At 41.0% G+C, this 13740-nt stretch overlaps 1 protein-coding gene across 1 annotated transcript; it reads right to left on the reverse strand.

The window, feature by feature from the left end:
• Positions 1-864: 864 nt before the first annotated feature.
• On the reverse strand, positions 865-12192 carry LOC102076305 (oxygen-regulated protein 1). Its single transcript, XM_025900614.1, has 4 exons — positions 12117-12192; positions 10531-11214; positions 8648-8807; positions 865-8240 (listed from the first exon to the last, which is right to left on the reverse strand). Exons 2-4 carry the CDS (start codon positions 11197-11199, stop codon positions 1681-1683), a joined length of 7389 nt encoding a protein of 2462 aa, XP_025756399.1. The 5' UTR covers positions 11200-11214; positions 12117-12192; the 3' UTR covers positions 865-1680.
• Positions 12193-13740: the final 1548 nt, after the last annotated feature.

Here is a 13740-nt window from a genome sequence, read left to right on the forward strand (position 1 = left end):
CCCTTCACATTACCATAAAATCATCATGTGTAGCCTGTCAAATATTTAGCATGTAAATGTCGAAATGAATTATCCCTGTTCAAATTAACACCTGCAGTCGTCTGGTCAGACTTGTTTCAAGGATAACATCCCTCTGGTCACGCATATTACAAGCTAGCCTGTCAGTGATGATCACATCAAGTGTCACTTGCATATGCCTGACTGCATCAGGGGGCCATTGCTGACACCGAGTGACAGCTGCAGATGACTCGCACTCTCCTCTGCACCTTCACCTGCCCGAGGATGAGTGAGACTCACATAGTGTACACGGACTAAAACACAGACTTAAAACAACAACCAGTAGATAACAATTTTGTGTCCAAAATCAGGCTATTGAAGTAAATCTTTTAATAGTTTAGAGGATAAATGGAGTAATGTAAGCCTACGGCTCGTTCAAAATTCACATGCTTCACTTAGTTGGAACCAAAGTCAAATATCACCAGAGTCCAGAGATGCTTCTAGGCACTCAACACAAATAGGATTATTTTCACTATTTTATAACTCAACCCTGAAAGTATTTTGAGGAGACAGGGATGAGTGTATATTTTTTGAGCTGCCTTTTTTAACTCCTGCTTATAACTGGGCTACATTAGTCAATTTTCTATTTGAGAGAATAACATCCCACCGGCGTTTCTCACCTAAATCTTTCTAAAAATCAAGCTGACAAACTCACAGACTGACTCGCTGATGTGACGATTGATTGATTGACCGGCTGACTGATTAGGCGATGGATAGAGTGGTAGCCAGGCTAATAAAACCGCCAAAAATAATCTTCTGTTTCCAATGCAGAATCCACTGTGGATGTGTGAACATGTAAACACAGGCTTAAAACACAGATACACCTTTAATAGAGATAGCAATGTAAGTTAAATACTGACTGTACATACAACATTGCAACTCACACCCAAAGTGTGGGTGTTAAAAGAAGGCACATAAAAAAGTTCAAACTCAGAAATGAAAATGTTCACTTTTCTATCATTGGCGATCCTGATGATCACTTGAACACATCCTGATATGCTGATAAAATAAGAAAGCATTCAATTATTACAGAACCAAAGCAACAGTATCAGTTTTTTGTTCACCCAATCAGTTTCACTCCTTTGTACTCTATTTTTGGCCTCAACCAAACCCTAAAGTAAAAAGCCAGTACTACAGTAGTCCAATTCACTGTCTCATAAAGTAGCATATATCCTGCTGATTAAATGAGCCTGGGTAAGAAATCTATAACTTTTAGAATTTTTGTAAGTAAATCAGTTCTTTAACATAAAAAGATGAAACAGCTATTAGAAATAAATGTTCTGGACAAACCCCAACAAGCAGTGAAAGAATACAAGCAATGAAATCTGCTTTCTATTGCAGACTGAGTTATTTTTTCATTTCCTGATGTTCAAGAGATTTGAGGGAGAAGGAAAATAGGTCTTATTTGTTTACATTCTGCTATCAAACACTACCTGATATTCAGCACCAAAAATTATTGTAAATTTAGACTTTTTTTTCTTCTTTTTTTTCTGTATTCAAATGCAAATAAGAGGCACAACTCTCATGGTTCATAATTATTTACAGATAAAACAACAAACTTTTCAAGTTGCATCACATTAAACAACAAACACAGTCAATACTAGCAGCTGTTTCTGTTAAATATCATAGTATGGGGCAGTATTGGCCACATCTCAAATGCAGATTGTCCATTGAGTCTTGTGCTTGTAGTACATGGCTTACGCCAGCAGATGTCCTACTTGGCTGTGTCACAACCGCTGACTCGCCCTCGGGATGAACTTTTCTGTCTGGGATTCTGAACTCCACTGACGCAAACGAAGACTGACTGCCATTTTTATTTGCCCAGGTTTTTGATGTGTCAATAGTAGGTGACACCCTGACACCCCTGCCTCGAGCACTGCTTTTAATACTTGAATCGTCCAAAAATGGGTCCGAGTCGCTACCATGTGGCAGGTTGTAGTAGATGCACTTTGGAGTTGGAGGCTTCGCCATCTCCTCGAGTTCTGATGAGGATATGGCTGCAAGGGGACTGTGCTGAGTTTTCAAATGGGGTGGGGAATCATCGCTAGTGTTCTCCTGACCTGTGTCTAAGGATGTGCTGTCCAAATTGCCGTACATTCCCAGCGAGACTGGAGGAGATTTTCTTATGAGATGGTTCTCCTTTAGGAGCCATCTGCCTTGATCAATCAAAACCCCATCCGCTGAGTTTTGTGAGACAAAAGACATGCACTGTGCAGCCTGTGTGGTGGCTTCACGATCTGCTTTTAATGAGCTTGCTGCACTGAAGTAAGAAAGATCCTCCCTTGAGGCTTTAGTACCCGAGTCACTGGAACTAGGAAAGGTTCCTGAATTACTTGCAACAGACAACTTTGAGCTAGCCAGATTTGTCCTCTCAGCTTGGACAGCTGAATGTGTATAGACTGGAGAAGGTTTCTCGGAAGCCTCTCCTCCACTCTCTGACATAATATCTACAGACTCCTGAGTTTTATAGCCTCCACTCTCTGATGTTTCTGGTCTGTAATCAGATAAATCAGAGGTGCTCGGGCTTGGCAGGCATTTTAAGCCGTATGAACTGTCTTTTCTGCTTTTCAGAAGAACACTTTGCTTGGTTTTTACTACCTGAGCATTATCAGGCTCTATCCTAATGTTCCCGTCCTTGTCATATATGAATACAAGCGAAGAAGACCGGAGGGCATAGTTCACAAAGTCGAGTAATTCCTGGGATATTTCCCCTGGATGGGATAAACTGCCACTTCTTTCTTTAAGCATCTCTCCTCCTTCATCTGTTTCAGTAACCGTGTCTGTTCCGTTACCTTTGTCATCAGCACACTGACCTTCAGAGGAGTATTTGCTTGGGGATTCAGTGCCTTGTTTTTTTTCCTGGTCTAATTTCTCTTGTGACTCCTTCTCTTCATCATCCTCCCTCTCCTCTTCATCTCCAGTTTGATCTGCTGTCAGATTTTCATCCCTCTCTAACTCTTCTCCACATTCTCTCTCTTCTGCTGATTCTTCCTCCTGACTACTTTCTGTTTGCTCCGGCTCTCTCCTCCTGTCTTCAGCCTCATCATACTTTTCATCTTCTGTGTCCGTGTCCCTTCCTTCGTCTACCTCTTCCTCATCTGTTGTTGTCCTCTCTCTCTCTTCCTCTGTATTTTTAACCACAGAATCTCCACTACCTTCCTCCTCATGTTCTTCATCTTGTCCTCTCTCTTCTTCTACCTCCTCCTCCTCCTCTTCATTGTTTCCCTCACTAACCTCTTCTATTTGCTGTATTTCCTTTTCATCCTCAACTTCTAGTTCATTTCTATCTTCAGTAAATTCTTCCATTTCTTTATCATCATCTGCATTTTCACTAACCCTTTCCTCTGGATCTGTTGCAGTAACTGCATTTGTTTCTGCTTCCACCTCCTCTTCCTCATCTGCCTCAATACCATACCCAATTTTCGTTTCCTCATCGTCAGATACCTCAGTACCTTCCAGTAGTTCCTTCTCTCCATTCCCTGTAACAAGATGTAACTCTTCATTTTCTTCCTCCTCCTGTTCTAATTCTACAGTTACATTTTCTACTTCACCCCCTTTATTTGTCTCTTCCACATTGTCACCTTCATCTTCTTTCTCCTCCTTATGCCTCTCATCATTTTCCCCTCCATCACTGCTTTTTTCCTCACCCTCCTCGTAAACCGTCTCATTTATCTTCTCTTCCTCCTCTGTCTCCCCAGCACCCTCTCTCTCATCTGTTTCTTCAGCACTATACTGAGTTGGGTCCTCATTCATAAAAGCTTCATCTATCTCATCAGCCTCTTCTTTCTCTCCTTCTCCTAATTCATCCCCCAGCTCTCTTTCATCCAGTGTCATCTCTGCCTCCTCTTCATCTGCCCCTGCTCCTTTCTTTTCAAGAGATTGCTCATCACTCACTTCCTCTGATTCTGATTGCTCTGGCTCTTCTTCTCCATCTTCCCCTCTTCCCCTATTTTCTTTTTCAGTCCCTTCACTATCAGCCTCTGTGTCTTTTCTATCTCTATATTGCTGGTTCACCTCATCTACTTCCTCTGTTGTTTCCTCTTCATCTGTCCCTTGCTCTTCTTCATCCACCCCTGCCTCTTCCTTATCAATGGACTCCTCTCCACTCTCTTTGTCTGATTCTGATTGCTCTGGCTCTTCTTCTCTGTCTTCCTCCCTTTCTCCATCTTCCTTTTCAGTCCCTTCACTATCAGCCTCTTTGTCTTTTCTATCTCTATATTGCTGGTTCACCTCATCTACTTCCTCTGTTGTTTCCTCTCCATCTGTCCCTTTCTTGTCTTCATCCACCCCTGCTTCTTCCTTATCAACAGACCCCTCACCACTCTCTTTGTCTGATTCTGATTGCTCTGGCTCTTCTGCTCTGTCTTCCTCCCTTTCTCCATCTTCCTTTTCAGTCCCTTCACTTTCATCTTCTGTATCTCCACCCCCCTTAATCTTCACCTCCCTTTTTTCCTCCAGTTGTTCTTGTTCTCTACTTTCTTCTTCTTTCTCCACCTCCTCTCCATCTGTCCCTTGCTCGTCTTCATCCACCCCTGCTTCTTCCTTATCAACAGACCCCTCACCACTCTCTTTGTCTGATTCTGATTGCTCTGGCTCTTCTGCTCTGTCTTCCTCCCTTTCTCCATCTTCCTTTTCAGTCCCTTCACTTTCATCTTCTGTATCTCCATCCCCCTTAATCTTCATCTCCCTTTTTTCCTCCAGTTGTTCTTGTTCTCTACTTTCTTCTTCTTTCTCCACCTCCTCTCCATCTGTCCCTTTCTTGTCTTCATCCACCCCTGCTTCTTCCTTATCAACAGACCCCTCACCACTCTCTTCGTCTGATTCTGATTGCTCTGGCTCTTCTGCTCTGTCTTCCTCCCTTTCTCCATCTTCCTTTTCAGTCCCTTCACTTTCATCTTCTGTATCTCCATCCCCCTTAATCTTCACCTCCCTTTTCTCCTCTAGTTGTTCCTCTTTTTTACTTTCTTCTTCTTTTGTCTCCTCCTCTTCATATGCCCCTCCCTCTTCTTTATCAATAGATTCTTCACTACTTACTTCCCCTGATTTTGCTTCTTGCTCCTCTTCTTCCTCTTCCTCTCTTTCCCTATATTCCTTTTCAGTCCTGTAACAATCAGCTTCTGTCTCTTTTGTATCTTCATCTTCCCTGATCTTTACCTCTTTTTCCTCCTCTAATTGTCCCTCTTTGCCACTTTCTTCCTCTTTTGTCTCATTTTCTTTATCTTTTAATAACTCTTCTTTTTCTGTCTGTGATTCTTGGGTTTCACTAGGCTGCTCTGACTTGCTTATTATTTGTCCCTGTTGGGTATAAACCGCATCAGTAGTGTCTTCAGTTACACATCGACTATCAGACTCAAGTGATTGTTTTGTTTCATCGTTACAGTCCTGGACAAATTGCTCTAAATCTTCCTCTGAGTCTGACTGGTTTCGATCAGTCTCTAAACACTGGCTCTCTTCCACAGGGTAAAAAGTTCTGATTGTCGAAGCGATCTGTTCCCTGAGGTCTTGCGGCATGCTCAGCTCCTCCATCAGCTCATCAATTCCTGAATGCTGTTCCTCAAATGCATCGCCGCCTTCAGAGAAGACATCTAGCGCAAACTCAGTTTCTGACACTTTGGGAGAAAGGGGTTCACTTTCAAGCCTTTCCCTCAGAATCTGGAAATCCTTCCAGCTCTGTCTTAAACGAGAAGATGCTCTGCTTTGCAAATCAGTCAGACTTGCTCTCTGCTCTTCCTCGTCCTCGATGGCCGAAATCTTCTGCAGGGACTCCATCATTAGCATCGCCTCTGACGTGGTTCTTGATATTTTATCCTCTCGTGGTGTGGAGTCTATGAGGTGATCTCTCAGAGTCATCACTGACAAGAATGACAGAAAGGCTTTACACGACGAGCCAAACACTGAGGCTACTTGTGTCGGGAAATCGGGAAGGCTGTTAGATTTTTCAAGGTTGGATGCCACGTTGGTGTCAGAGGCTCTTCTGATGCACTGAATGGATGAACAGAGTTGTTGCAGGGCAGGCTTTATCTTTGCTTTGGGACTCAAAAAGTTAGATGATGAAGATGTTTCATCGCCAGCTGGACAGATGGCCTCTGCAGATTTGTGTGGCCTCAGTCTGTTCTCCTGATGTTCAAGGTCAGCTCTGACATTTGGCATAGAAACACTTAAACCTTGTACTGTCGTTAGTTCTTGGTGGCTAAGAGGAACCGATAGACAAGATGCTGATCCCTTTATAACATCATTGGGCGATGGGTTATTTTCATCTAAATTAGTCTGGCATTCATTCTTTTCATCTGATTCAGAATCTCCGCCTATCTGAAATATAACCTTTGTTCGAGGTTGTGTTTCCTCTGTGATCACCTCCTCTGGATATGGCACTTGGTCTGGGGTGACTTTCTCCAACCAGTTCTCAACATATCGGTGGATCTCGGAGGGCGAAGGATCAAGAGAAGGCATCGAAACAAGTGGTTTTGTTGGTGATATTCCGCTTTCAGGCATTGATTTTGGCTTGCTAGTTGTCTTTTTAGTAAGAGATTTGTTGGGTTGTAAAATGTCTGACATGTTCTTTTTCATTTGAGGCCTTCCAGTTGGGGTATTTACATTGTGGCCAATATCGCTAGCAGCTGCTTTGCTTGTGTTTTGTCTCTGTGGCGCTCTTTTCAAATTTTCAGTTCTAACTAATGAGGCTGAGCTCTTTGTTGGTGTTTTTTCACCTTTATTGGATTTCTTAGATTGGAGACTTTCTGCTTTCTTTTCTGCTCCTTTACTCTTTTGACCACTTTTAGCACTTTCAGAAGAATTCACACTCCTTTTTCCCACACTGGCCTTACTGCTTATCTTGTCAGCAGATGAATGCTTGCTATCTTTTGAGGGGCTGATTAGGCTTTCCTTCGGTTTTCTATCCGTGTAACTTGTTGAAGTTGAACTCTTCTGGCTCCTAGCAGACCTAGTCATCTTTTTCTTCGTCGTGCTTTTTGGAGTGTTGTCTAGTTTTACTCTCTCTAGAATTTGAAGGTTTCTCTGGGTTTCGTTTTCACTCGGTGAAGACAGATTGTTTGTATTCTCATGTGTCAGAGATACTGGCTCTGATGACAGTGATAGCATCTCCTCTTTCTGCCTTTGCAGTGAGTCAGCAGTGGGTGGCTGCCAGCTACAATCTATATCACAATCATTACTCGATGAATGAGGCCCTGAGTCAGTCGACTGTTTACTTTGTAGTGCCGGAGGGGAGCCATGTAAAGGAACGCCATCCACACTATATTCCTGATTCGCGAAATAGTTGTCATAGCAGCCTTGGGTCTCATAAATATGCATCACAGTCTCTCTAAACTCCATCCCATTATTCTGTATCTGAAGGACCTCAGCAACTCCTGATGACCTGATGGAGGAGGGGGTGCATTTGTTGCTCATTCCTGCGGATGCTGTTTTGCGGGGTTTTGGGATGGGTCTATTGCTGCTGCTGCTGTGTTTCACGAGGCAGTATCCCTCCGTTGTTTCGCCATCGGCTGTCCTTTCCACATAGGAATAATGTCCCAGCATGCTCTCTTGCATCCCTGACTCTGTGACCCTCTTCACACTCTCAATAGACGCCTTTTTATTAACATGTCGAGGACCAGGTGTGGGAGTACGTTTGACACTTTTTTTCGCTTTTCCCGTGGCTGTTGAAGTGTATCCTTCATATGTTCGCTCATCATTAAAGCCGACGCCTTTTCCAGCTGTGGAGGGAAAGTTCTCTTCTTTCGTTTCTTCCTCGCTGATACTAGAGGAGTCTTTGGCAATGGCATTGTTCGAGTCAGGGGAGCGGTTGCCTGACTCAGAAATTGAGGCACAAGCTGCCCTCTTGCTAAGGCTGGTGCGGCTGAGTGTGGTTGTCCAGTGGAGCATCTCCTCCTCCTTAATGGTCAGACGAACTTTCATCTCCACCGTCATGCTGCCATCTTGATTCACGCGGAAAGACTTTTCAATGTCATCATCGTGAGGTACGATGCAGGTTTGATGCACGTTATCTTCCCTGCCAGTTCCGGACATCTCCATAGATGTGTGATGCTGATTGGCTTCTGCTTCAAACAGTCCATTGTGGGGATGCAGGTGGCCATTTTGAGACTTGTTTATCTGGTTCACAATATATCGCTCTGATGACACGGAGAAGTTCCTTGATCCTCGTCCGCTTGAGAAAGACTTTTTCTTCTCTGCTTTCAGAGGTGTTTGGAGAAGAGATGTGGGACAAAAAAGAAAGAAAAAATATCTTGGGTCACGTAAAGATTTTTACATCTGGCCAGTAGTACTTCAAAGAATAGAATAGCAGAAATTATAATAAGTATGCTAATTTGCTTTCTTCACTCTCATATCTTTTTTTGAAAAGGAATCCGGACAAAAAAAGAAATATACCATTTTTATTTTATACCATTGTTTTGGTATGGAAGTAAACAAGATACAACGTGAGATTACTCTGTGCTTTTTTAAGAGATTTGACACTTCAAGGAAAAGATGTTATAGATTCAAACTTACGTACAGACATGAGAGAGGTATGAGAGTAACTGAATAGAATAACAAAACAACATATTTTCGTTTCCCCATGGCGTAAACTAACACTTACGTGCTCTAGGTTGCAACATTGATGGTTCAGCAGTTTCCACGAACATGGCTTGTGCCATCTGGCCTGTTCTGTGAAAACTATAGTTTGCTAATCTGAAAGGCTCGTTGCCCGCTGCCACAACAACTCCAGAGCACAAGATAAGAGCAGCAAGACCATCAACCTAAAAGAGAAGAAAAGAGATTGACATTCATCTTGGGAAACCGCAGATTTTCTTCATTTCAAGCATTATGAATGCATCACTTACTCTATTTGTGGCTACTCTAAATTATGCACTTCTGAGCTTTTTCTTTGAAACCGACGATTTCAGTCTGTAATTTATATCCCTTAAAAACTGCCGAAAATTAGATCTTTTAATTTTTGCGTCATTCCATCTCAAATCAACACAGGTCTTCTGTTTGATCGTCTCAGATTTGCATATTTTACACACATTTTATGGTACAAAGGTTAAACATATATAACGAGTCCTGTAAAATTTTAGCTTTAAATATAAATTTTTTTTAAAGCAGACCATCAACCTACTTTCATGCCATCGGAGGCCATGTTTGAACACAAATATCTCAAAAATCATTAAAGATAAAAGCCTAAAATTTTCACTCTTTTTTTCTTACCATCAAAATCAATCAGGATTTGTAACAGATACATCAAAATAATCTCTAATGACACACAGTGATGTGTATATTTTTCATTTTCAAGACCTGAGTAACTCAATTTAAATATTTCTTGGCAAATAATCCTTTAATTAAAAAAACAAAACAAAAAACATTTAAACTAAAAGACTTTATCCTCATCATCTCAAAGGTACTGAGAGAATTAATTTGGTACGTTAAATGTCAATGGAATAATCGGATGTTTGAGTATCTACGATTGCGTGACAACTGAGAAGACTCCACTGATCACCTGATCACCTGACCTTGTGTCGTGGTTTAAAGGTCTGGCAGAAGCCCAAGTTGCTTCGTCCAACACAAACACAAGAGTAAAAAGTCAACCTTAAACATGTAATTAGACTGAAAAAATGTGGATAACCACTTTGTAGATTTGTTTATATCTGTCTGTCTGTAGCTTTTTTTTTCCATCCTTGTTTTGTGCCATGCAGACACACCTTTGCTTAACATAGACTGAGGTGTCTTTGGAAAGAAAGTAATACACTTACTGCTATACTTAGAAAGTATAGTAAGTGGAAAACACAGGTCTCACGCAGCAGGGAGCCAATTTAAAATTCACAAAAACATTGCTCCTTTTAAACCCACATAGACAATGAAAAATGCATTTCCAAGTTCTAAGCCTATGTGCTTGTGTTATTTTTGGCTGTTATAGTTAAATATTCTAACCATCAAATTCTATCTCCTTTCTCTTCTCATAAAACTTTCTTTTATAAATCGCCTAAAATCCTGAGGCAATTGCACAAATTTATTTTCACTGATTGCAGAGTAAGATTAAAACGAAATGTAACTGCACTACATTTACTTAAAAGAAAAACACCCTACATTTGTCGGTATCTAGCTGAGAACAATACTAGTAGGTGCATAGCTGGATCTGTTTCTATCCAAACACACACCTTTAGACAGATTTTTTCCTCGCTGAGCTCCTGATCTAACAATGTGGGTGAGGAAGGTGTGGGTGGAGGGAGACACCTCTGTGGCTCCAGTAGAATGAACTGTGCTCTGTAAAACTCATGAGTGATCCAGTATTTCAGAGATTTAAATCCCTCCATCCCTTTTGTTCAGAAATATATGAGCAAAAACATCTGGTTTGTAAAGGATAAAGACTGAAAACGTGGACAAACAGCAACATTTAACACTGATGGCATAAAGATTCATTTTGGAAATTTTACCCATTTCACAGGACTAGTGATGATTCCTATTTTCAGTTTACCAAGAACTTACTCTTCTGCCATCTGTAGAGTAGAGTTTCAGCACTGGGAACTGCAGGATCTGCGATAGGTAATCCAGCAATGCATCAAATGTTGGAGCTGTTCTTCTCTGCAAAACAATTGTGCGTTTAACACTTGGATCCCTGTTCTTGATGACCATAAGCCTCTTTGGTGTCCGTACTGCCACCCTTTCAGTGACCTTTGCTGGCCTAATGGCTTCGTTCTTGCTGCCAAACTGACCAAATCGGAGTCCTTGACGCCGCCGTCGTCGCCCTGCATTGAGCGGTCTGGTAGTATTCCAAGGTACCTGCCGCCGGTTCACTTCATCCAGGTTTAGTGGCTTCACCCGTTTCTGGTCAGAGCACACATAAGCACCCCCATCATGTAAGTCATCTAATGCCTTAACAAGGTGAGTCCCCCGGGGTGTGGTGATAGTCCTCACTCCAAATGCCAGAGGCACTTTCTTGGAAAGAACATCCAGTAGAGCGTCAAAGGTCTTAAAGGTGCGGGCATTGATGACCATTCGATGCCCACTGAACTGATAGTCACCGCTTTTATAGAAACATACTCTTTTAGAAGCTGAAGGGTCAGAGGAGAGCTGCAGGGGTCGGGAGGGTAAGGTCTGCCCACTCCCAGAGGACAGTCCCTGGATAGGGGGCTCCTGGATAGGTGTACTGCTCATACTGTCTGGAGGGAACTTAAAAGAGAACAGAGAGGCCATTTCAGTGTAGTGAAAGTCGCTTTTATCCATTTTTTCTCTCTAATTTGATGAAACCAAGATATATAAAAGTTGCTTATAATATAGACAATAAGAGAAATAATACAATAATAATAGGGAAATTGCACTTTCGGCTTAGTGCAAAGGAGATTAGCTGTTTTTGTGAAAAATAATGAAAAAATAAAATAAATGAATATCAAACTACCACAAACCATTTTCCTTAGCATTATCTCAGTGTGTAGGTTTTAGGATGCATTTACATTATCATGAGTGAAATGTCCATAAATATGGCTGCAGAATATAATCATTTTTCCTGAGCAAATACCGTAATCCACTACAGAGAAAGCTTTTTACCTTTAATGTAAGGTGAACAAGGTAATAGAAACACTTCTGGTTATACTGCAACACAGTTCAGTATCATAAACTACATCCTAAACTTTCATAAATGTTACAGGACAGTTAGCCTGAATTACATTTAGCTAAGTGTACCCAATAAACTGGCAACTTTATTTAGATTATATTAATATGATAATACAATATAAAAAATTGCATATTATAAGTCAACATAAACATCATCTACAGTAAAAAAAAAAAGACACATTGAAAGAGCACTATTTATACTTCAGAGCCTTTGTTGTTCTCATCAATAGAAGATAAATATATTAGTGTACAGTAAAGATAGCATGGAAACGATGATGAATTCATAACTTATAAACTAGTAACCAAACACCAGTATTGTGATCAGCAAGTCAAAGTGAACGTAAACACAGGCCCTTCACACCCCGAGCCCATAAACTAGATCAGACAACCCACTTGTAACACATTAAAATGACTGACTGGATAAGCAAACATGTCGATAGATGAAACAAACAAAATCTTACCGGATAGTTCACATTTTACCCTAATAATAACAGCTAAAAGAACAGAAAGCGTGTATCTGTTGCTCCTCCGAGCGCTGGTCAAAGCCTCTCAGCAGCGTTCGAGGGCTATTTTAGGACGTGCAACATCATGGCCAATTTGCCTAATCTTTGCTCACACTTAATCAGCACATAAGGCAGCAAAAAAGCAAAAACACGCAGGGAGTGTACCACAGAGGACTAGAAAAGAATGCTTTTATTTGTAAGGACGTAAATAAATTATTATGTTATTGTATTTTTTGAGAAAGTGTGGTATATACATGTATATATTTTTCGAATAGCTTATTTTGTATTATTTCCAGTAGGAAATCTCCATTTACAATACAGAAATGATCTAATTGGCCATATTTACCGGCGATAAGGTTTTCTCAGCCTTATTGGCCATAAATACCTCATCTCTCCTTTTCCTTATTTGCACTTAAAGACAAAGTAATAAATATTGGGTGACTCAGAGAAGGGTCTAGTAAGTACCAAAATAAGAAATAAATGAAGAAGATAGTGGTGAAAGTCCATGAAAGTATACCTGCTTTCCAGTTCAAATGATATTAGTAAGTGTTTGCCTCTTCCAACAGATACCACAGGTGGCTTGGACTATTTCTAATTTGCAAGCAGTCTGTCTAATCAGATTTGAGAGGTCTTCGCCTAATAGGGATTAGGTTAAAGATTTTGCGCACTGCTGACAGCGTGAGGTAGAATAAAGTCTTTAGAGAGCACTTTTACCTCACAGCAGGTATTGAAAATCCACCATCAGGACATATGATGCATCAGTATTTGGAGTTCATGCAGTTCGTGTAGCAGGGCTTTAGTAAATAAACAAGAAAGTGGGGAAATCTGTAGCATTGTATCTACACTTGGATGGGGCAATTCATCCAAATGCATGTTGTGGATTTTAAATTTTTGGAGAGTTTGGAGAGTAGCTAATGTTCGAGCACATACATCAGGAGTCAAGAGCTGTGTCACTGTACTACAGTTCCCATACGGTATGTCAATTCCTAACTGGCCCCGACTGAATAAAAGGCATTCATATCTCCTGCTAACGTGTACCATCCTAGAAGATGGTGACAGTGGGGGTGAAGAAAGGACCTGTGTAAGTCGCCAGGATTAATCCATTACATTTTTTGTGTAAATAAATGTAAATAAGTATAATTATTTTTCCTTACCTCATTTCTCTTGCAAACTACATGGCTCTTAGCACTAACTTTAGCATTTTAACCTCTCTTTGCTATATACTCTACATTGTATGTACTGTAGCTACCAGTGTATTGCACTTTCTCTGTTAAATTATTCAAAGTGTTTGCAGTGTTTGCCTAACCTTCAGTCATTAGGTGGTAATGTCACATGCTGGTATCTTTGGATTACTAAGATCCAAATTAGCAAGTCAGTCGTGTCACAGTGTAAGATCAACAGTCTGCCATCACTGTGGCCTGGATTGTGGTCCTCAAAGGTTACAAGTTTGAACCAAACAACAGTCGTGCCTTCTTCAAAAGCCCGAGTCCAACTAATAATTCCTTCAGAAAAACAGGGGCTCTTTCATGAGCTTTTAATTACACTCAGTAATACATTATTAACCACTGCTTGGGGCAAATCT

The sequence above is a fragment of the Oreochromis niloticus genome, linkage group LG18 (assembly GCF_001858045.2).
Source record: "Oreochromis niloticus isolate F11D_XX linkage group LG18, O_niloticus_UMD_NMBU, whole genome shotgun sequence".
NCBI lineage: Eukaryota > Metazoa > Chordata > Actinopteri > Cichliformes > Cichlidae > Oreochromis > Oreochromis niloticus.

Coding starts and splice junctions, on each gene's coding strand:
- LOC102076305 (XM_025900614.1), bottom strand. CDS start 11,199: ATGAGCAGTACACCTATCCAGGAGCCCCCTATCCAGGGACTGTCCTCT. Junction 8,808..10,530: donor ACTCTACAGATGGCAGAAGA/GTAAGTTCTTGG, acceptor CTTCTCTTTTAG/GTTGATGGTCTTGCTGCTCT. Junction 8,241..8,647: donor AATGTTGCAACCTAGAGCAC/GTAAGTGTTAGT, acceptor CTCTGAAAGCAG/AGAAGAAAAAGTCTTTCTCA.